The following is a 23,420-nucleotide window of genomic DNA, read 5'->3' as shown; positions in this document are numbered from 1 at the left end:
CTGCCGTACCTCGAGGCGCCTGGGTGGCTCGGCGGTTGAGCGTCTGCCTTCGACTCAGGGCGTGATCCCCGGGTCCTGGGATCGAGTCCTGCCTGCTTTTCCCTCTGCCTGTTTCTCTCATAAATAAATAAAATCTTTTTAAAAAGTTTTAAAGTGGAAAGGGAGGTGGGCGGGGGGTTGGGGTGACTGGGTGACGGGCACTTGACGGGATGAGCACTGGGTGATATGCTATATGTTGGCAAATTGAACTCCAAAAAAAATTTTAAAAGATTTTTATGTTAATAACTACAGAGAGAGATTTAGAGAGTTACCAAATGAAAAATCCCATTAAGAGACAAAAAATTTAGAAAGCTGTCATAACTCTATCAGTGTAAATAGTTTTGAAGGTGACGGAGATGTTAAGATGTCTATTCGGTTTCTGATTTGTGCAAATGGCTGTTCCATTCACTGAGGTAAGAAATATTCCCTAATCCGGTTTAGACTGAAAAGGAGGAGGGCAGCTTTAGATGTATTGAGAGAGCCAGTGGAGACAGGTAGGAAGCAGGGGGAAATGTGGATCTAGAGTTCACGCAGAGGTGTGGAGGGAGCCACGGAGGTCTGTGGACTCCATACGGGTGAGCAGCAATAGAGAAGCCGACACATGAGTTTGAGAAGGAGCAGCTGGACAAGAGGAAAACCCAAAAATAGCAGAAGCCAAGAGAAGCAGATTTCACAGAAGAGTGGCCACTTGTGTCAAGACTCAGAGGTCCACTAAGGGCATGAAAAGCACCTGTTGATGCTCACTATGGGGAGGTCATGGGTGACCTTGGCAGCAGTAGTTTGAATGGGGTGACACGGACAGACGTCAGAAGGCAATAACTTGAACGAATAGGAAACGACAAAGCAAAACAAAACAAAACAAAACAAAAAAGGAAACGACAAAACAGACTGAAGGCAGGTGTATATATTGTTCCTCTCAGTCTTGGCTGTGATTGAAAACCGAGAATCTACCGACCACAAGGGGACACGGGGTTGCACGGGGAGCGCAGGATTTTGCGTGAAGGAAGCCCGACTGGTGCAGGTGGGAAAGTGATGATACATCTTCTTCACATCACTGTTCCTTGTGACGCTCAACACCTTTAGAGACGGAACACTGGGATAAAAGGAACCTTACTGGTGACCCACTGCTGCCTGACAAATGAAAAAAAAAAAATGAAGCCCAGGAAAGGAAAGGGATGTGTGCTCACCATCGGCCTGTAAAAACATATGAATTGTTTTATTGCTCTTGGGTTTTCTTTTCAGCACTCTTATTTCACAAATTAAGAACCATTCCTCCTAGTTCCTTATGTAATCCATCTAACTCTTTATTTTGTAATAATTACGGATTCACAGGAAGTTGCAAAAATAGTACAGCGAGTCCCATGTACGCTTTGCCCAGTTTCCCCCAGTGGTAAGCTCTTCCGTCGCTACAGTACTTCAAACCCGACATACTGACAATGGCATGACACGGCTAACTCGACTACAGACCCCATTCACTTTCACTAGATTTCACATGCATTCATCTGTGGGTGTGTGTAGGTCTACGGAGTTTTAGCCCAGGTAATGTGATCAACACCATAATCAAGATGCAGAACTGTTCCATCAGCACAAAGCAACTCCCTGTTATCCCTTTATAGTCGCACATATCCCATACCCCCTCCAGTCCCTATCCCTGGCAATCATTATTCTTTATTTCTATAATCCTGTCATTTCAAGAATGCAACCATGGAGTACGGGACCTGTTGAGACTGGCCCTTTCATTCATCATGATACCCTTGAGGTCCACCCAAGTTGTGTGAATCAAAGTCATCCGTTTCTCCTCATTGCAGAGTAGGACTCCACGGTACAGATGTTTGGTTTGATCACTCACTCGGTTGCAGGACATCTGGGTTATTTCCAGTTTTTAACTATTACAAAGAAAGCTGCTAAGAATATTCGTGTACAAATTTTTGTGCCATCATAGCTTCTCATTATTTTGGGATAAATATCCAGGAGTGTAGTCGCTGGGGTGTATGATACAAGTATGTTTGACTTTATTAGAAATTCCCAAACTCTTTTGTAGAGTAGCTGTACCATTTAACATTCCTATAAGTAAGGTACGAGAGATCCAGTTTGTACACTCGACAGCATCTGGTATTTTCGCTATTTTTTCTTTAGCCATTCTGATAAGCATGTAATCATAATTCATTGTGGTTTTCATTTGCGTTCCCTGATGACTACTCAAGTTCAACATCTCTTCACGTGCTTACTTGCCATCCATACATCCTCTTTAGTGAAATGTCTATTCGTGTCTTTTGCTCATTTTCGATTGGATGATTTTTTTACTGTTGACTTCATATAGTCAAGTTTGATCAGACATATGGTTTGCAAATAAGTTCTGTCAAAAATTTCATCCTCTTGATTTTTTTTTTACACAGCAAAAGTTTCTCATTTTGATGAAGTCCAGTATATCATTTCCCTTTTAGGACTGTGCTTTTGTAGTGAAGGCCAAGAGCTTGTTGCCTAGCCCCAAGATCCTGATGTTTCTTCAATGATTTTTTTCCTAAAAGTTTTATAGTTTTACGTCTTAAATCTAAGTCTATGATCTGTTTTGAGTTACTTTCTGTCTAAGGTGTGCAGTTTAGGTCAAAGTTCATTGTTTTGCCTATGGGTGTCAATTGCTCCAGCATAATTTGTTGAAAAGACTGTCTATCCTTACTCCATTGAATTGCTTTTACACCTTTGTCAAAAGCAGGTGAGCATATAGCACACTGTCTGGATTACTGTAGCTTTAGAGTGAGTCTTGAGGTCAGGTAATGTGAGTCCTCCAGGTTCTTCAAAATTGATTGAGCTTAATTGATTTTATACCTGGATATTTTCATTTTTCCTATAGGGAAAGAAAAGAATAGAGAAGGATTGTGACTGTGGGAAATAAAGGGAAATATAGCACTTATACCCCATAGGCCCCTATGCTAGTGGTTTTTACACTTTGGTATGCCTTTGAGTTAGCTGGGGAGTTCCTGAAGATTTCTAGCTTCCACCCCCAAAGAGAAAGTCTGACCTCCAAGTGATTCTCATGCAGGTGGGCTATACCTTGAAATGCGAAAAACAATCTTGGGAGAAACAAGAAGGAAAAACCAAAACCAAAACCAATCGTTTGTTGTTAACTGTTGGGATGGTTTTCTTTCCACCGGCTCCAATACCCACATAAATTTCTAGGATACAATAGGCCTCTTTTCTTTTTTAAAGATTTTATTTATTTATTCATGAGAGACACAGAGAGAGAGGCAGAGACACAGGCAGAGGGAGAAGCAGGCTCCACGCAGGGAGCCCGACGCGGGACCCGATCCCAGGACCCCAGGACAATGCCCTGGGCCGAAGGCAAGGCGCTAAACTGCTGAGCTACCCAGGGATCCACATGCCTGACTCTTTTCTGAAGACATACTTATCTTTTGTGGTTTTACATAGAAAGAATAATGCAACAGAACGTGCTAAAACGTGATTTTTTGTTACATCCTAAGTCCTTAATGTTTCTGGAAAAAGCATATTTATATTAAAATGGAAGTTCCTAGGAAAATTGGATCTGATCAATAGAATTTGCTTCAGAGTCAAATATGCTAGCACTCATCATCTATTTGGTTAGGAAGGGCACCCACATAGATTCAGCCTTTGACAGGTATCTCGGAATACCTAATATTTTAGAGATCAAGAAGGAAGACGCATGCCTCTCAGTGCGGGCTAAGAGGAGGCAGGGTGCTAATGAGCCACCTTCACTTCCTGCCACTCACTCCAGTACAGTCATCTACTTATCCAACATAAGCATCAGAACTACACCACTGAAACAGGAAATACTCTTCTTCCTTTAGCTTATTCTAGGGAATGTGTCTAAAATCGAAAATGAAACTTCAGAATTAAACAAGGGAGAAGCCAATATTTAAAATATGTTCCTAGGCGGCGCCTGGGCAGCTCAGTGGGTTAAGATCCTGCTTCCATCTCAGGTCATGAGCCCACAGTCCAGCCCCACGTCGGACTCCCTGCTCAATGGGGAGGGGGTCTGCTTCTCCCTCACCCTCTGCCGCTCCCCCTGCTTGAGCTCTCTTGCTCTCTCAAATAAATAAATAAATAAATAAATAAAATATTAAAAATAAAATAAAATAAAAATGCTCCTAGGACATTTTATTACAAGATGTCCTTGCCAATGTACCTCTCATAGCCTTTTTTAAAAAAACACTTTAATGTCGTACTTAAAGAATCTTCATATGTACTTTGGAGGCCAGTGACAGGTAAGAGGGTTCACTGAGCCCTAATGGAACTTTCAGGAAGGCATCTTGTTTTTGTTTTTATTACATCATTAAAATTCGTCCACTGGGAGACAAAGAGAGCTGCTCCGTTGGCTGCCTACACGTGAGGGGAGTGAATTTTCAGACCACGCATGACATACAAATTGAAAAATTTGTTTACCACATTGGTCTCCGACTTTATTCTAGAGAAGAGAGTTCTTGCATAAGCTCTTCCTTTTCTTGTTGCAATTCCTGTAAGTGCTGCTGGTTTTGCTCCAGTCTGTCCTCCAACCACTGCAGGAGAGGCCCGCTGACGGCTGACATTTGACTGCACAGATTCTTGGTAAACACTTCAATAGGAAAACACAGAAGAGGTAACACTCCACCACCAATGGCCCCCCCAACTGTGAGCTCCTGAAGAAGGAACTGGGGCAAGAGGCAGGACGAGCAGATGATTTTATATCGCTAGCCAGGAGAAAGAAGAGCTGAGCAAAGAAGACACCGATTTTAGGCCATCCTGAATGCCCCTGGGTCCACAAGCTATGCCGAGGGCGGCAAGGTAGCCAGCTCTTTACCCCCTCACGCAGAAGGGCTCAGAACCATAGGCCTCCTTCCCCAGCCCGCGGCCTCTGCACCGTGTAGATGACAAATGACCACAGCCCCCAGGGAGCTACACCTCTGCTTTCTGCAACTTAGTTTTCCCCAAATCCACTAGGAACATGGCTCAAATGTTTCGTAGCTTTAAGAAATAAATACATTAATTCAACTCACCTAAAAGCTACTCTTTTAAAATGAGGGAAAAACAGCGAGATGAAGAAAAAGGAAGTTACCATTTTTCGTGTTCAGCTTCATGGTGAGACAAAGATTCTAATTTTAAAACAAATTCTGCCTAATGGAAATATCTTTTTTCCTTCATCATACATGACTTATTGAGGGGCGCCGGGGTGGCTCAGTCAGTGAGGCGTTTGCCTTTGGCTCAGGTCATGATCTCAGGGCCCTGGGATCGAGTCCTACGGCCGGCTCCCTGCTCAGCGGGGAGTCTGCTTCTGCCTCTGCTCCTCCCCCTGCTTGTGCTCTCTCTCTCTAATAAATAAATAAAATCTTAAAAAATCAAATGAAATGAGCTTAAAGGGTATAATTTATAGATAATAAAATGACCCCATTTAGAGTGTACAGTTAGTTCAATGAGTTTGGACAGGTGTGCGCCTGTGGTAAGCATCCCTAGTGAAGAAAGAGCTTCTCCGTCAGCCCGGAGGCCCGTCTGCAGTCACCTCTAACCGAGCAGCTGTTGAACCGCTTGCTGTCAGCACAGACTACTTGGGCCTACTCTTGAACGTCATATAAACGGAACAATGGAGTATGTAGCATTTAGTGTGATCCTGCTTTCACTTGGCATGATGCCCTTGAGGTTCACCCAGGTGTTCATGTAGCTGCAGGTCATTCTGTTGTTGTGGTTGTTTTTAAAGATTTTTTATTTATTTATTTATTAGAGACCCAGAAAGAGAGGCAGAGACATAGGCTGAGGGAGAAGCAGGCTTCCCACATGGAGCCCAATGTGGGACTTGATCCCGGATCCCAGGATCACGCCCTGGGCCAAGGGCCGACGCTCAACCGCTGAGCCACCCAGGAGTCCCAGGTCTTTTTGTTGTTGAGGAGTACTCCACTGTACGGAGCAGGTGCTCAGATCTTTCCTGAATGAATAAACTACCAAACAAAGAACTGTCCGAACACTATTCAGTGGATAACCCATCCTTTATTTACTGGTTTAAAGTAATAGCTTTCTTAAATATAAATTATTATATACACATGGGCCCATTTGTGGGCTCTATTCAGTTCTGATTTTTTTAACAAATATTATCTTTTTTAAGACTTTATTTATTCATGAGAAACAGAAAGAGAGAGAGAGAGAGAGAGAGAGAGACAGGCAGAGGGAGAAGCAGGCTCCATGCAGGGAGCCCGACGTGGGACTCAATCCTGGGACCCCAAGATCACACCCCGGGCCAAGGGCAGCACTAAACCGCTGAGCCACCCAGGCTGCCCTACTGATTTATTTGTTCATTTTTTAGTTAATATCATACTATATAAATTATTGTGGCTTGAGTGCAGTAATTTAGTGGCTACATGTCACCTAATACCAACTTTTAATTCTTTGTCATATTTACCTCCAGATAGAAATGAGAGATATACCAAGCCATCTCTTCTTTTCATCTCAAAGTAATGGCCTATAATACTTGAAAGCCTCCCCTTCTTCCTCACTGGGGACTTCTCCAGTCACTGGGAAAGGCTACACAAAAAGGCCTGGGAATCAGGGTTATCCAAAGAGAATGTATGAGAGGGTAGGGGTGTCTGCTGGAGAAAAGTGATTCAGTGTGTATCCTGCATTGAGTTTTCTGCTCCTTGGTCTTGTATAGGAATCCCTGTTTATTGACATGAAAAGATTTCTTCCTTCCCACCTTCCCTTTTATCTGTCTATCCATCTCTTTCAACTGCCACCATAATAGGCTGGTAGTGGTATACTGGAGCCAACTTAGATCAGCTCATGAAAGCCAACTGTTGAAAGTTCAAGAGTCCGTGAACTGGTTGAGGTCACATTAGTTGTTTGAAATCAGCCATGGTAGGAGTATTACACCATGGAAACTGGCAAACGGAAAAAATCAGGGCCCTTCCTCCTCCCTGAGAGCTGGGTGCTAAACAGGTACCACCGAGAAAGTCGCTCAAAAGCCTTATTCCAGTCTTTCCTCCAGTCTTAGTCCAGGTAGCATATACAGTAAAGGGTCCACAGGGTTCAAAACAAAAGTTGGGAGCAGGATTAATGAATTTGCTCTTGGAAAAGGAAATTCAAGGAGAACTTGAAACTATCACGTCAAGCCCTTAAACTAAATTTGTTTCTGTCAGCTGAGTGTTTCAGGAATCACTGCCTATATTCTAGAAAAAAAATCTTACCGGAGCCATTGTGGATCTTGGTTACAGAGTCCAGATGTGTGAGGCTAAAGGGATAAAATAGTTTAGGTCAGTAGCAAGGCAGCAGTGAAGGGCAAACAAAATGGTCACAGACTATGTAATAAAATGATAAACTGCACCAGACCTTCCCGAATTGGATCAGATGAATAAGTATCGTTTAAATTCCATGACAGTTATATTTTTCATGATTAGGGGGATGTAATTTTATAGAACTTCAAGAGAACTCAGAGATCATCTGAAATTACTGTCTCTCACTTCACCTAGTACACATTTATTGGGAAGACCCAGTGCTTGGCAGTAGGGCTAAGATGTTGCCGGGGTTTTTTTTTCATTTCATTTTGTTTTGTTTTTTAACAACCAAAAAGTATCATTGCCCTTGAAGGATCCAAAGAGCAGCAGGAGAGACATGAATGTCAAACAGGTTGTTAACACGGTCTCTCACAGGGAGCGTGTTAGGAAAGGGCATTCAAGAAGAGAAGAGGGAGCAGGCCCTGCGAAGTCAAGATGAGAGAGGAGGGAGGACTCTACCTGTGGATCCTCCTATATGCATCCTGCTCCTCTTGGCACAGGATCTTGGGCAGCTCAACTGCGGATTCAAGGCATACTTTCCCAATGGTTACGTGAGGTACAATATGGATTGGGATTTCAATCCTCTCATACCTGCAAGACAATCAATTCAAGTCAGTTTTATGTTTGTTTCTAGCTTTATTTTGGTATAATTGACAAAAAGGAACTATATATATTAAATTGATGTTTTGATACTGATATTTTGAGTAAAGTGATCACCACACTCAAGCTAATTAACATATCCATCACATCACATAGCTACCATTCCATGTGTGTACGTGTGTGGGAAGAATACTTGAGGTCTACCTCCTTAGCGAACTTCAAGTATATAATACAGTCCTGTTAACTGTAGTCCCCGTGTTGTGCATTAGGTTTCCAGAATTCGGGATGCCTGGGTGGCTCAGTCAGTTAAGTGTCTGACTCTTGGTTTCAGCTCCGGTCACAATTTTGCAGTTGTGGGATCGAGCCCCACATCAGGCTCTGTGCTCGGCACAAAGTCTGCTTCAGATTCTATCACCCTCTTCCTCTCCTTCCTGCGCGCTCTCTCTCATAAATAAATAAATAATCTTTTTTAAAAATTCACAAATACTTGCATTTTCATGCTGGAGTGGGAGAAACAGACATGCTTATTGACATGAGGCCAACCCATCTACCTCTACCTACTCTCACCCCCAATACACCTAAACTCCACCTAATGGTGGGTTCAGTGGACCATCCAGGTTGAGGGCCCCTGGCACTGTGAGGCCTCATTGGCACATGGTAGTACAGCAGCCTAAGATCTAGCTCTCCCCTCTCTCTTTCCCACCCAGCAGGATGTGTCTGGGTTCCATACTACAATACAGGTAGAACATAAATAATGGAGACATACAAGCACCCCTCCTCACACCCAAGTAGGTGGGGAGAAACTCATGAAAGAGTACACCATAGCTACTTTGGTCTGCAGAAGGCCCTTTTACTACCGATGATTCCAAAAATCATGAAGAAGTCAGTCTCTGGCTGCTGTTAGGCTATGTAATATAGGGTTTCCTACTGAGTTTGGCAGGACCAATGAGCAGAAATGGTTCCAGTGGTCCACTGGGAATATTCACACATTTTCTTAAGCTCCAATAGCTGGAGCTCCTGTCAGTTTACTCAAAACTACAATCCCAGGACCTATGTAGGTAGACACCCCAAGCTTAGGACAGAGTCTGCTTTTGCTAATGAACTACAGTTGGCCCTGGAACAGCACAGGTTTGTACTGCCGCAGGTTGTGCATTTTAAGTACGTGGCTTTTTTACACTCCAGTACTCTAACTGCATTTTCACTTCCTCATGATTCTCTTAGCAACATTTTCTCTTCTCTAGCTTACTTTATTGTAAGAATATGGTATACATGTAACATACAAAGCATGTGTTGATTGTTTATGTTATTGCATTAGGCTTCTGGTCAACAGGCTATTAGTACATGTCCTTGGAGAGTCAAAAGTTACATGTGGGTTTTTGACTACATGGGGGGTTGGCATCCCTAGGCCCTCTGTTGTTTAAGAGTCAACTGCAGATGGTTAAAATCATTCCAGTTGAGAGCAACTACACCTGGGCCAAATAAAATAGCTTGTGTTTCCTGATATGTGTCGCAATTTCACAGTCACATTTACTTTGTGAAAATTCATGGAGCTGATCTGTGCTGTGGATGCGTAGGTGTCTTCACTTTGTGAAAACTGAGCGGGACATTTATAATTAGTGCGCTTTTCTGTATGTGTTATACTTCAACTGAAAAGCTAAAATCAACCAACCAAACTAAGTTTCTAACAAAGAAGCTCTAGAATTTGCTGGAGCTCACAGGGTCAGAACATATATATTAAGAAGTCTAGAGCTGAAGGGATGTTCAACAATTATTTATTGAGCACCGGGGTACAGAGGGAACCCTTTCTTTCAAGGATCTTACAATGTTAATCGAGAGACAAAATATTAAAATGCTGTAAGTAATACGATGAAAGAAATATAGGATCCTATTTAGTTCTCAAAAGGTATACTTAGCTGGGGTAGTATTGGAGATTGAGGAGTTTCAGAGAAGCATTCCTTAATTTGAGCTTAGTTCCCCAAAATGAGTAGGCAATAGCCAAGTAATAAAAGGGCAATGGATGCTGTAGGCAGAGTAAGCCTACATATGAGAGAGAGTATGGCTGCAGAAACAGGCAAACCATGAAGGGCTGCAGGTTTGGAGCTTTCTTCTGAGGGCGTTGGGGAGCAGGACCACTTTAGCCAGGCTACATCACAGATACCATATTGGAGAGAAGGAAGACTGGAGCACAATGAGTGGGTGAAGTGGAAACCAAAATTAAAGGAGTTTTTTAAAATAATGAAAATGAAAATACTATCTCAGTACCTGTGAGATACATTTCAAGTGGAGGTCAGTGGAAAATTCATAGCCTTTAGCACTTAGATATCAATGAGGGACCAAATATATATTAATTAAGTCCCTAATTCCAAATGCTAAGAAAAAGCACAATGAAATAACCAAAATAAAACATAAGGAAGGAAAAAATGAGAGATAAAAGAAAGATTAATGAAGTTGAGAAAAAATAATCAAATGAATAAAAATGATTGTTCTGAAGAAAATTTACAGAAGAGACATACCACTAGCTAACATAATCAAGGGCAGGAGGAAGGAAGAAGCACAAATATATAAAATATGAAATGATAAGGAGGAGATGACTATTAAAATACAAGGGATGTAAAATACCATAAGGGACTATCTGGCAGACACATCTCTCTGCAAATATATTTGAAAACAAGACAAAATGGATGATTTCTTAGGAAAATACAATTTACTTAAATTGACCTCATTAGGAAAGAAAACGTAAACGGACTAATTCCCATAGCAAACAGAGAAATACATCAAAGATGGGCACTGAGGGGGGCACTTGGCGGGATGAGCACTAGGTGTTATGCTAGATGTTGGCAAATTGAACTCCAATAAAAAAAATTAAAACAAAAACAAAAACAAAAAGAACAAGTCATGATCTCAGGGCCTTAAGATCAAATCTCACAATGGAGCCTGCTTGGGATTCTCTCTCTCCCTCTGCCCCTCCCTGGCATGCAATCAATCAATCAATCAATGAAAAAAAAGAAATACATCAAAGAAATACCCTCTCCCCCACCATAAAAGGCCCTGTTCCTTTCTTAGGGGAATATTCAAAGAATACATTGTTCCCAATGCTACAAACATTGCACATGAGCCTTAAAAATGAAAGAAAACATGAAAACAATTCTTAGGAAGCAAGTATAATATGGATTAACTAGGCCTGAAAAAAAGAGTACAAAAAATCCAGAATTCTAAATTCATGATTATTTATGCAAACATGCTAAACAAAATATGAATGAGTAAAGTCTGATATCATACTAAGGCACCTAGAAGGATTTTTTTCAGGAAGACAAGCTTGGTTCAATAGTAGGAAATCTGTTAATATAATACATCATATTGATAGATCTGAAGAAAATAAGAAAATCGTAATTGCCCAAATACCGAAATATCCAACAAAACTCAACACTCACTCCTGGTTAAAACACAGAACAAAAGAGGAAAGTAGGAATGTAGGAATGTATACTTTGTTAGTATGAAAAAATATGTGAACCTGAGTCCTGAATACGGTCTTACGTAAGAGTCAGGCAGCACAGGGATTTCCCCGAGGATCATAAACAAGCAAGACCGCTTGCTACTTCCACTGCTCTTTAAACGTCGTAGAGTAGATGCAAGTCATACAGTCACACATAAGGAATCAATTAGAGCCAAAGAAATTGGAGAAGTGCAGCTATTTCTATTTACAGACGAGATATGATTTTTATCTGGAAAGCTCTGAAGAACCAAAGGTAAAATTAACTGAAAGAATAAAGGAATTCAGGAAGGTACACACAGTCCTCACATATATAAACATTAAAAGGATGGAAAAAACAACCCCCCAAAAGAATCTCATGTGTACACAACCTCCCTCCCATCTCAGACCCTCCAACATGCTGTTTCCTCTATACCCCGGGCTCCTCCCCAGTTTTACTTGGCTCACTTTTACTCCTCCAGAAACCAGCCTAAGGACGCTTTCTTCAAATGCCATAATTTTATTTATATGTGGAATCTAAAAAGCAAAATAAAACAAAACTAATAGACACAGAGAACAGAGTGGTGGTTGCCAGAAGGGAAGGGGTCAGGGATTGGGCAAAATGACTGTAGGGGATCAAGAGGTACAGACCTCCAGTTATAAAACAGGTCCTGGGGATGTGATACACAGCATGATGACTAGTCTGTAATACTGAATTGCATGTTTGGAAGTTGCTAAGAGAGTCGATCTTAAAAGCTCTCATGATAAAAAAAAAAAGATTTTATGACTGTGGTGAGGGATGGTAACTAGACTTATCGTGGTGATCTTTCCACAGTGTACACAACTGTCAAATCATGTTGTACACCTCGAACTAATATAATGTTGCATGTCAATTATACTCTAGTAAAGAAAAAAAATGCTTTCTTCAGCAAAGACTTCCTTGACTGTTCGGCAACAAAATAATCGTCTTTTTTCTTTTTCCCTATTTTTCCAACTTTATTAAGATATAATTGATATACAGTATGATGCAAGTTTAAGGTAGACAAGGTGTTGATTTGATACACTTAGATACTGCAAAAGGATTACCACCAGACTTGGCCAACACCTAAATTATGTCACATGATTATTCCTCTTTTGTGGTGAGAACATGTAAGTTTTACTCTCTTTTCCAATCCTGGTACCCAAGCCTCATCCTTTACCTATTATAAAAATCAATCTCTGGGGGAGGAACCCATTCAGAGTGTGTATGCATGTAAAAATTTTTAGAGCAGTTTTAGGTTTACAGCGAAATTGAGAGGAAGGTACAGAGACGTCCCCATACATGCATGATATCCCCTATTAGCAACACCCTGCACTCGAGGGTCGTATATTAATAACAACTGATGAACCTACATTGACAAAGCAAAGTCCATAGTTTACATTAGGATTCACTCTTGGTGTTGTACATTCTGTAGGTTTTCACAAATGTATAATGGCATGTATCCACTATTTTAATATCATACAGAATAATTTCACTACCCTAAAAATCTGCTATGCTCCCTATCCAACCCTCTCTCATCCCTAACCCCTGGCAACTACTGATATTTTTAGTCTCCATAGTTTTGCCTTTTATAGCAGGTCTTATATTTGGAATCATGTAGTAAATAGCCCTTTCAGATTGGTTCAGTGTATTTTTTAAACTACCCAGGTGATTCCAATGTTCAAGTTTGGGGACGAGTGGTCCAACTCATTTTTCTTTCTCCACGCTTTCCAATTTTTCAATTCAAATGTTCCTTGATTTTTGGTGACAAAATCTTGCTTAGAGTTGCAGAAGCGTATGTTACCTTTTCTTTAAAAAAGAAATTAGGTCAGACACATGTGTTTTCTTTCTAACAATAAAAGAAAGCTAGTAAGCAAAGTGCTTTCTGGCTAGATATGAAACCTCAAAAGGATATTTAGTAAAATCAACAGTATCTGACATTCATATCAATTACTAGGCATAGGGATGCCTGGGTGGCAAAGTGGTTGAGCATCTCCCTTTGGCTCAGGGCATGATCCCGGGGTCCTGGGATCAGGTCCCACATCGGGATCCCCGTGGGGATCTTTTCATAAAAAGATTTTTATTTATTTATTCATGAGAGACAGAGAGAGAGAGAGAGGCAGAGACACAGGCAGAGGGAGAAGCAGGCTCCATGCAGGGAGCCCGACACGGGACTCGATCCCAGGACTCTGGGATCATGCCCTGAGCTGAAGGCAGGCACCCAACCACCAAGCCACCCAGCCATCCCAAATCAAATCTTTTTAAAAAATTTCTAGGCATAGGAAGAAGCAGAAAAATGTGACCTATACACAAGAAAAAAAATAAGTCAACCAAAATAGAGCTAAAAATATCAGAGATGAAAGAATTAGCAGACAAGCATCTTTAAATAATCATAACTATTCTGCATGTGTTCAGGAAGCTGGAGGAAAGATTGAATATGGATAGGATTAATGGGAAATTAAACATTACAGAAGAAAGTATTAGTGAACTTACATTGTAATAGAAACTATATAATATGAATCACAGATAGAAAAAAAAAAGACCAAAAAACAATGAACAGAGCGTCAGTGAACTGTGAGACAATGTCAAGTGGCCAAATATGTAATAGGAATATCCAAAGATGACAATAGAGTGGAACAGAGAAAAAAAACTTGTAGAAATAATTGCTGAATACATGAGAGACTCCTAACTCTGGGAAATGAACAAGGGGTAGTGGTAGGGGAGATGGGCGGGGGTTGGGGTGACTGGGTGATGGGCACTGAGGGGGGCACTTGGCGGGATGAGCACTGGGTGTTATGCTATATGTTGGCAAATTGAACTCCAATAAAAAAATAAATAAAAATTTAAAAAAAGAAATAATTGCTGAGATTTTTGTAAATTTGATGAAAATATAAATCCACAAGTCTAAGTTCAATGAAACCCTAGTCCAGGACACATGAAAACAATTACACCATGGCACACTATAATCAAATAGCTTAAAATTAGTGAAAAAGAGAAAATCTTAAAATAAGTCAGGAAAAAAGTCAAGTAAACAGAAACAAGGGTAAAGATGATAGCCAGTTTCTCATTGGATAGTAGAGAAATAATCTTTATAGTTCTGAAAGACAAAAAATGGCCACGCTAGAGTTCTTTACCTACTGAAAATACACTAAGCGAAATAAATCAGAGAAAGACAAATACCATGTGATTTCACTTGTGTGGAATTTAAGAGACAAAACAAATGAACCAAGGGGAAAGAGAAGAGAAGGAGGCAAACCAAGACACAGACTCTTAACTGGAGAACACACTGATGGTGGTCAGAGGGGAGGGGGGGGATAAGACAGGTGATGGGGATGAAGGAAGGCACTGGTAGTGATGAGCAGTGGGTGTTGTTATGGAACACTTTCATAACAATCCCTATATTGTACACCTGACACTCATATTATACTATTTGTTAACTGGAATTTAAATAATAAAAACTTAAACTTAAAAAAAATGAAATAAAATATGGGAAAAGTATCTCAGTGAAAATATACCAAAAAAAAACCAACCCCCCCCCAAAATAGAAGAAAATAGAAAGAAAAACAGAAATAGTGGGCTTCCTTGTCTTTGCTCCTGATCTTGCTGTGATTGCAATCCCCCGCTCTCTTACTATTCCCATGTCCCTGATACATTTTTGCCCATCCCTTTATTTTTAGCTTTTTTGAATCTGTATCTTGTTGGACTCTTTTATTATAGAGCATAGAGTTGGGTTTGTCTTTGCTATCTAATTTTAAAATTCTCTTTAATAGGCAAGTTCATCTAATTATAAATAAGTCCTGGGGATATAATGTACAACTTGATGGCTATAGTTGACAATACTGTATTATATATTTGACAGTTACCAAGAGAATAAATCTTAAAAGTTCTCATCACAGACACACACACACACACCCAAAAGGATGTTAACTAAACTTGCATCAATTATTTTGCAATATCAAGTCATTATGCTCTACACCTGAAACTAATACAATATTCTATGTAAGTATATCTCAATAAAACCAAATGATAGATAAATAACCAACCTATGGATCAATGAGGAAGTCAAAAGGAAAATTACAAATTATTTTGACTGCATAAAAATGAGAATCACAGCAAGATTCATGAGATACAACTAAAGGAGTACTTGGAAATTAACATTATATAAAAAAAGAAAATAGATCTCAAATGAATGAATTCAGCTTCCATCTACCTTAAAACAAATAGAAGAAAAAAAAAAGAAAAAAGGCCAAGTGAAGCTCAAAGTAAGCAAAGAGAAGGAAATATTATTTATCAGAGTTGACATAAATGGAACAGTACACAGCTCAACAAATAGATAAAACCAATGGAAAAAAAGGATTTTTTGGAGATATTCATAAAATTACACTTCTAGCCAGACTTATCAGAAAAGAGAAACAAATTACCAATACAGTAATGAGAGAGATGACACTACAATGATTCCACAGATAATAAACAATGAAAGATAGTATCCTAACAACTTTATGCCAATAAATTCAACTACTTAAGTGAAATGATTAAGTCCTTTGAAAGACACAAATTACCAAAGCTCAATCAAGAAGAAATATAGAGCCTGAATAGCCCTCTATCTATTAAATAAATCAAACTGGCATTTGAGAAGCTTTCCACAATGAAGTCTCCAGGCTCAGGAGGCTTGACTGGTGAATTCTACTAAATACTTAAGGAAGAAAGACTACCAATTCTACAAAAACTCTCCCATTAAATCAAAAAAGAGGCAATACTGTCAAACTTGTTTTCTGAAGCCAGCATTTCTGTTAGCAAAGCCAGAGAAAGACTTAACAAAAAAGTACAAATTCATATGCTTCATGTAGATAAGTGAAACAACTCTTAACAAAATTTGAGCAAATCAAATTTAGCAGTCCATAAGACATAATTCATCATGACTGATTGGGTTTATCCCAGGAATGCAAGGCTGGTTTAGCAATCAAAAATCAATCAATGTAATTCATCAATATTAACAGACTAAAAAAGAAAAGCACTTATAGGATCATCTCGGTAGATACAAATAAGCATTTGATAAAATGCAACATTTATTACTGATGAAAAAGAGAATGCTCAGCAAACTAGAAATAGAAGGAAATTTCCTCAAATCAATAAGGGAAAAACTCTTCAGGTAACATCATACTCCATAATAAAAGACCGAATGATTTCCCCCAAGATCAGGAAAAGAGGTACCAGGACTGCTCTCACCAGTTGTATTCAGTAGTTCATTCCAATGAGTGCAGCAAGGTCAGAAAAACAAACAGAAGGCATCCAGATTAAAAAGAAAGAAGTTAAACTGCTTTAGTCACAGATGACAACCTATGTGGGTAATCCAATGGACTCTTTAAAAAAGGTACTAAAATTAAAAAGTGAATTTAGAAAGGTAGGCTACAAACTCAACATACAAAAATCAAGTGTATCTTTATATACTAGCAATGAACAACAGGAAGTGAGATTAAAACAAAAAGATTTACAATAGGATAAAATATGAAATGTGTAGGGATGAATCTGACAAAAGATATGCAAGACTTGTATGCAGAAATGTACAATTATTGAGCAAATTAAAGATCTAAATAAATGGAGAGATATAACATGTTCATAGATTGGAACACCCAATATCATTAAGATGTCAGTTTTCCCCTAAATGACCCATATTCAATAGACTCCCAATCAAAAATCGCAGCAGACTATTTTGGAAAACAGGAATTTCTTAAAAAGTGAATATTCAAACAAAGACTTGTACACGGAGGTTCAAAGTAGCTTTATTTGTAATGAATCAACACTGCAAATAACTCAAATGTCTATCAACAGGCTAATGGATAAACAAACTGTGATAATATTTATACGACTCAATACTTTTTTGTAAGCAAAGCTATAAACTATCGATACATGCTATAACATGCATGAATCTCAAATATAATTCTGGTTTATGAAATGTGATGAACAAAAAGTACATATTCTATATATACGTATATTTCCACCCGCCCCCCCCCCCAAAAAAATTCAGACTATAGTGACTATAGATCAGGGTTTCTGGGGTTGCAGGAGGGACAGGGAGTGATTAGAGGGTGATGGATATTTTCATTATCTTGATTGTGGTGACGGTATGTACAGATATGTATATGTCAAAACTTGTCAAACTATATACTTTAAACATGTGTAGTTTATTGTATGTCAATTATACCTCAATAAAACTGTTTAAAAATTAAAGCGAACCAGGGCTCCTTGGAGAAATGCTGAATCTAGAGCTGAATCCAGGAAAAGAACAAGATGAAGGTGGTAAATGTAAAAGGAATGATGGAATTAGAACCTTGCCTTTGATGATCATTTTAGGAAAATAATTTAGGAAAGAATCATTGATGCATGTTAAAACCCCCCACAATACACTTACTGATTTCCAAGGGAAGAATCGTGGAAAACCTCACAGAAACTAGCTTACTCATCCAGTCAAACTTGAAACCACCAGTAGCAGGACAAAGTGATACCATGTGCCTTCTGATTCAGATCACTGAGAATATATCACTTTTGTGGTATTTTTATGGTATAATCTGCATCTCATTGTGGAAAATGCAAACAAATCCAAGATGAGGGACATTTTCCAAAATAACTGGCCTACAGTGTGTAAAAATACTATGTTCACAGAAGATCAAAGGAGACTAGAGTCATGATTACATGCAACCTGTGAACCTGCATCCAGGACTAAAATAAAGTCCTTTTTTTTTTTTTTCTGCTATGAGGGATGGTAGTAGGAAAACTGGTAAAATCTGAATACTCTCTATGGATTAGGTAATAGTCATGTTATTGTTTTTATGTAAGAGAATGTACCTATTCTTTAGGAAATGTCCATTGAAGGGGCATCCTGTGTGTAACTTACTCTCAAATGGTTCAGGAAACACTATTCATACGTGTAACAAAAAAATGATAATGGAAATATAAAATGTCGACATGTGAGGAATCTGGGGTACACAGGAATCCTTTGTACTATTCTTGCAACTTTTCTGTAAGTCTGAAATTATTTCAAAACAATGTCAAGGGGCTCCTGAGTGATTCAGTTGGTTAAGCACCTGCCTTTGGCTTGGGTCATGATCCCAGGGTCCTGGGATCCAGCCTTGCATGAGGCTCCCAACTCAGCAGGCTGTCTGCTTCTCCCACTCCCTCTGTCCTTCCCCTTGCTCATGCTCTCTCACTCTCATGCTCTCTCCGATAAATAAATAAAATCTTCTAAAAAAAGTAAAGCAACGTTAAAAGACACTAAGAGTCTTAACTAAGAGTCAAAACAGTACTTACAACTTCTAAAACAGAAACCAGAAAATTCAGTGTAACAAATGGCAGGAAAAGTTAAACGAATTAAACAGAAAGCATGGCAAACAGAAGACAAAAAAGATAATTACAGGAACACTGCCACGTATCTCAGCACTGATGATGAATGCATCACACTCACCTAGTAAGACAGATATTCTGATTGTCTAAAAAAAAACCAAGTAACTCAGGATCTTGCAATACTCTATTGACAAGAGACATACCCAAAACAAAATAATGGAGGGAGGCTGACAATGAAGGAATGGAAAGTCATACGAGGAAAAGGCTACTAAGACAAACGGCAACATGCAACAGGCAGTGGCGGGCACCGCTGGCTGACTAGTCCAATGTCCAGGCTCACCTTCCCCCTTGGTCACAGAACGCCAATTTTTAGCCGAGGCAGAGCTACCTGACAGGCCTCCCTGCTTAGGTGTGGCTGCTTCACTAAGTTCTGCCAGTGAGATGGAAATGGAATTGTTTGCTGAGATTTCTGGGGTCATTGATTAGAAATCGGCTGAGCTAGGACGGGCCACTTTTGCCCTCCTACCTTTCCTCTTCCTTCTGGCCCTCAATGGAGATGTGCTGGCTGGAACTCCAGAAGTCTCGTGGACCATGAGGGGACCTTAGGACGGAAACCATATACCAAGATGGTGAAGCAGAAGAGAGGAGCCTGGGTCCCTGATGACATCACAGAGGCCTGGGATACCTATCATCTCCAGACTTCTACCCAAGAAAGAAGAATCTTTCTTGTTTCGACTGCTATTTATTATAGATTTTTTTCCTAATATGCACAGTTCAACCTAAATCTGACAGGAACAATAATATTCTTTATATTCTTTAGGGATTTTTTTTTTCTTTAGATTTTTTAAGGCATACATACATTAATGTGTAAATGGGCAAAGAAGGCTACTCATATTTCATGAAGGAAAACACAATAGGACAATATAATAGTTATGAACCTTTGTAAACTCTTTATACAGTAACAATGCAGCTTCAAAACATATAAAACTAACTCTTAGATATAGATGTGGATGGGAGGTTTATATACATCTCTCAGGTATGTATGATTAAAACCACAGACTATGAGGAAGGATATAAGGCTCACTATAATACAAGTTTATTCTAATAAGGATAAAGGGACTTTTATCCAAGAGACAATATACTTATTTTTCGATCCATATGAAAAAGTCACAAAAATGGACCATGTTTTAAGTCAAGGGTCAGCAAACTTTTTGTGAAAAGTTCAGATAGTAAATAGGTCAAACTGTGTGGTCCACAGGGTCTCCGTCACAACCACTCAGCTGTGCAGTTGTAACTGGAAAGTAGTCGTAGGTAAACAAATGAGAGTACCTCTGTTCCACTCAAACATCATTTCCAAAATAGGCACCAGGCCCTTGTGGCCTGCAGGGTAGAGTCTGTGGACCTCTTTTCTAGGTGACAAAGGAAATACCCAAAAATTTCCATAAAGCCAGTATCACACAGGCCACAGTTACTATAATGGATTGAAAATTATGGGGCACCTGAGTGGCTCAGTCGGTGTCCAACTCTTGATTTCAGCTTGGGTCATGATCTCAGGTTGTGAGATCGAGCCCTGCAGTGCAGTCTGCACTGGGAGTAGAGCCTGCATAAAATTCTCTCTTTCCCTCTCACTTTGCCTCCCCCCCACCCCCCACTCTCTCTCTAAAAATAATTAAAAAATAAATAACTAATATAACAGCTAAATGAGTAAATAAATAAATAAAATCCACCCCCTCCCAGATCTACAAATCTGGAAATTTTTAAATGCATTTCTAAATAACTCTTGGGTTGAAGAGAAAAGAAAAACTGAAAACACAAATCAGAAGTAAAAAAACAAACAAACAAAAGCCATTGGAACCTATGGCATGAAACAAGAGTGAAGAGGAAAATTTACAGCGTTAAAAGTATTCATCAGAAAACAAGGGAGACAGAGAATAAACTTAGTATGCAGCTCATTAATTTTTTTTAAAGATTTTATTTATTTACCTGAGAGAGACAGAGGGGGCAGGTGGAGAGAGAGACAGCAAGCGAGCGAGTGAGCATGAGCAGGGGCAAGGGCAGAGACAGAGGGAGAACAAGCAGACTCCCCACTGAGCAGGGAGCCCGATGCAGGATTCGATTCCAGGACCCTGAGATCATGACTTGAGCTGAAGGCAGACACTCAATTGCTGAGACACCCAGGTGCCCCTCACCTCAAGAATTTAGAAGACAACAGAACAACACAGCAACTATAAAATATACAGCAAATAGAAGGAAGAAATCAATAAAGAAAAAAGCAGGATTTTTTTTCTTAAAGCTAAGAAAGTTGATTGATGTAGAGAACTTAAAGCTGGTGCCTTGAAAAAAGCCAACAAAATAGATAAGCCTCTGGCAACAGAATCAAGAAAAAAGAGAAAACACAAGTAAACAGCAGTAGCAACAAAGGGAACGAATTAAAAAATTAATTAATTAATTAATTAATTTATTTATTTTTAAAGATTTTATTTATTTATTCATGAGAGCCACAGAGAGAGAGAGAGGGAGAGAGAGAGAGAGAGACAGAGACAGAGACACAGGCAGAGGGAGAAGCAGGCTCCATGCAGGGACTCTGACGTGGAACTTGATCCCGGGTCTCCAGGATCACGCCCTGGGCTGAAGGTGGCACTAAACCACTGAACCACCCAGAGATCCCAAAGGGAACATATTTAAAGAAAGAGACCTTACGATTATCCGCTCAAGAAATATTTACTGAATGGCTACGATGTGGCAAGGCCTTGTTGTAGGTGCCAGTGAACAAGACAGGCCCCCACAATCATGGAGACAACAATCCAATGCGGGGTGGGGGGGAAGAGACTGTAAATAATAAATAATCTACATTACTGATAAATGCCACAAAGAAAATGAAACAGATTTTTAAAATGGAATTTTAAAACAATCTCTAGATACATATATCCTCAATTCCAAACACTGGAAAACAGATGAAATGGATAACTTTCTAGGCAACTATCAATCACCATAACTGACACACACACCGCATGGTTTCACTTACACGAGGCATCTAAGATAGCCAAACCCATAGAAGCAGAGGGTACAGTGGTGGCTGCCAGGGGACGCGGATGGGTATAAAAGGGGCTGCCTTTCAATAGGCATGAAGCTTCGGTTATGCTACATAAGTTCTAAAGGTCTACTGTATAAAAAAATAATAAAATAAAATAATAAAATAAAATAAATAAAATATAAATAAATAAAATAAAAAATAAGTAAGTAAATAAATGTCTGCTGTACAACACGGTGCCTAGAGGTAACGGTAAGGTTTAGTGTATTTCAAAATTTAAGAGGGTAGGTCTCATGTTCTCTTCTTACCGCAAGAAAACAAAATAAAATAAATCAAACAAAAGACCCACAGAGGACACAAGGAAACTCTGGAGGTATTGCAAATGTCTATTATCTGGACTGTGCTGATCGTATCACATCTATTTGCATCTGTTCAAACTCATCAAATCGTATGAATATGTGTAGTTCTTTGTGTATCAATTATGACTAAATGAAGCTGTTTAAAAAACAAACAAGCAAGAAAAAAAATAGCAATGTGCAGCTAAAATAAGTTCTGAAGAATTAAGATGGTTAAAAAAAACCCAGAACACTCACTGGGTACCATGATTTTCATCGTTCATGGGTCTGTCTCTCCATTATTTTATGTGTGATGACATTCTAGCTCTATGGCCGATTTATATGTAGCTTCTAGATGATTTGTAACCCAATAGCCAGAAGCAAGACTTTAAATCCCAGTAAAATAAGGCTAAGGCTAAGGAATTCAAACTACAGAGGAAGACAAGGATCATGTTTCCAGCTCAGTCAAAATCTATTTCTATGAATGCAGAAGCATTGCTTCCAGTGATGATTTTGTCAGTGCTTTCTTAGGTTAAACAGATTTGGGTTCTGACATTTTTTAAAGGTTTATTTATTCATGTGGGGGGTGGGTAAGAGGGAGGGAGAACCTTAAACAGACTCTGTGCAGAGTGTGGAGCCCGTGCGGGGTTCAATCCCCCAACCATGAGATCACAACCTGAGCCAAAACCAAGAGTCAGACACTTAACTAATGGAGCCACACTGGGACCCCTGGGCCCTGACGTTCTTAAAAGGAGACACATAGTAAGCATTGGGCCTGCACTCACCCAGCCACATGGTTTTGGATGAGCCACTTTATTTCCACAGATTCGAATTTCTGAAAGATACTTCAAGACCTTTCAAAGCACTAGTGATTGGCTCTACTGAGAATTCAATTCTTCTTCTCTCTTCTTCCATCATAGTAGCATTCCTTTATAGGATTAGTGCCATTTGTTGAGAACACGACACAGTCTGAAACTCTGGTGGAACTAACATGGAGGGTAAACTTCCAGCTAAAAAGGTTTTCCTCCACCAATGCACTCCCAAATGGATTTTTCAGACCACTAATATTCACCATCCTCGAAAAATAAATTTGTTCTTAATACTTAAAATGCTCCTATTAAATCATTCCAAAGTTCAGAGAAAATCAGTACTTTGTATTTCAATTAATAGCTTTATTGAGGTATGACTGTGGGTGGGATGAGAACACTTACGAGTTATTCTCTTATCAAATTTCAAATATGCAATGCAGTATTGTTAACTATAGTCACTCTGTTGTACATTAGCTCTCCAGAATTTATTCATTTTGCCTGAATGAAGCTTT

General features: G+C 39.5%; 1 protein-coding gene across 3 annotated transcripts in view; it reads right to left on the bottom strand.

The window, feature by feature from the left end:
• Positions 1–1,322: 1,322 nt before the first annotated feature.
• Positions 1,323–23,420, bottom strand: part of BRCC3 (BRCA1/BRCA2-containing complex subunit 3) — a 62,370-nt gene continuing 40,272 nt past the window's right edge. For 2 of the 3 annotated variants that reach the window (XM_055338293.1, XM_055338292.1), the window contains 5 exons: positions 19,260–19,334; positions 7,767–7,898; positions 7,221–7,264; positions 4,459–4,627; positions 1,323–2,884 (listed from right to left, as the gene is read on the bottom strand). In XM_055338293.1, coding sequence (XP_055194268.1) covers positions 4,476–4,627; positions 7,221–7,264; positions 7,767–7,898; positions 19,260–19,334 — 403 coding nt within the window. In that variant the 3' untranslated portion in view covers positions 1,323–2,884; positions 4,459–4,475. The remainder of the gene's footprint in view (positions 2,885–4,458; positions 4,628–7,220; positions 7,265–7,766; positions 7,899–19,259; positions 19,335–23,420) is intronic. The other variant, XM_055338294.1, reaches the window with a different exon arrangement.

Source organism: Nyctereutes procyonoides, unplaced genomic scaffold, assembly GCF_905146905.1.
Source record: "Nyctereutes procyonoides isolate TBG_1078 unplaced genomic scaffold, NYPRO_anot_genome, whole genome shotgun sequence".
In the NCBI taxonomy this organism is placed as follows: domain Eukaryota; kingdom Metazoa; phylum Chordata; class Mammalia; order Carnivora; family Canidae; genus Nyctereutes; species Nyctereutes procyonoides.
The sequence above is the reverse complement of the archived record's forward strand: the minus strand, read 5'-3'. Positions and strand labels throughout refer to the sequence as shown.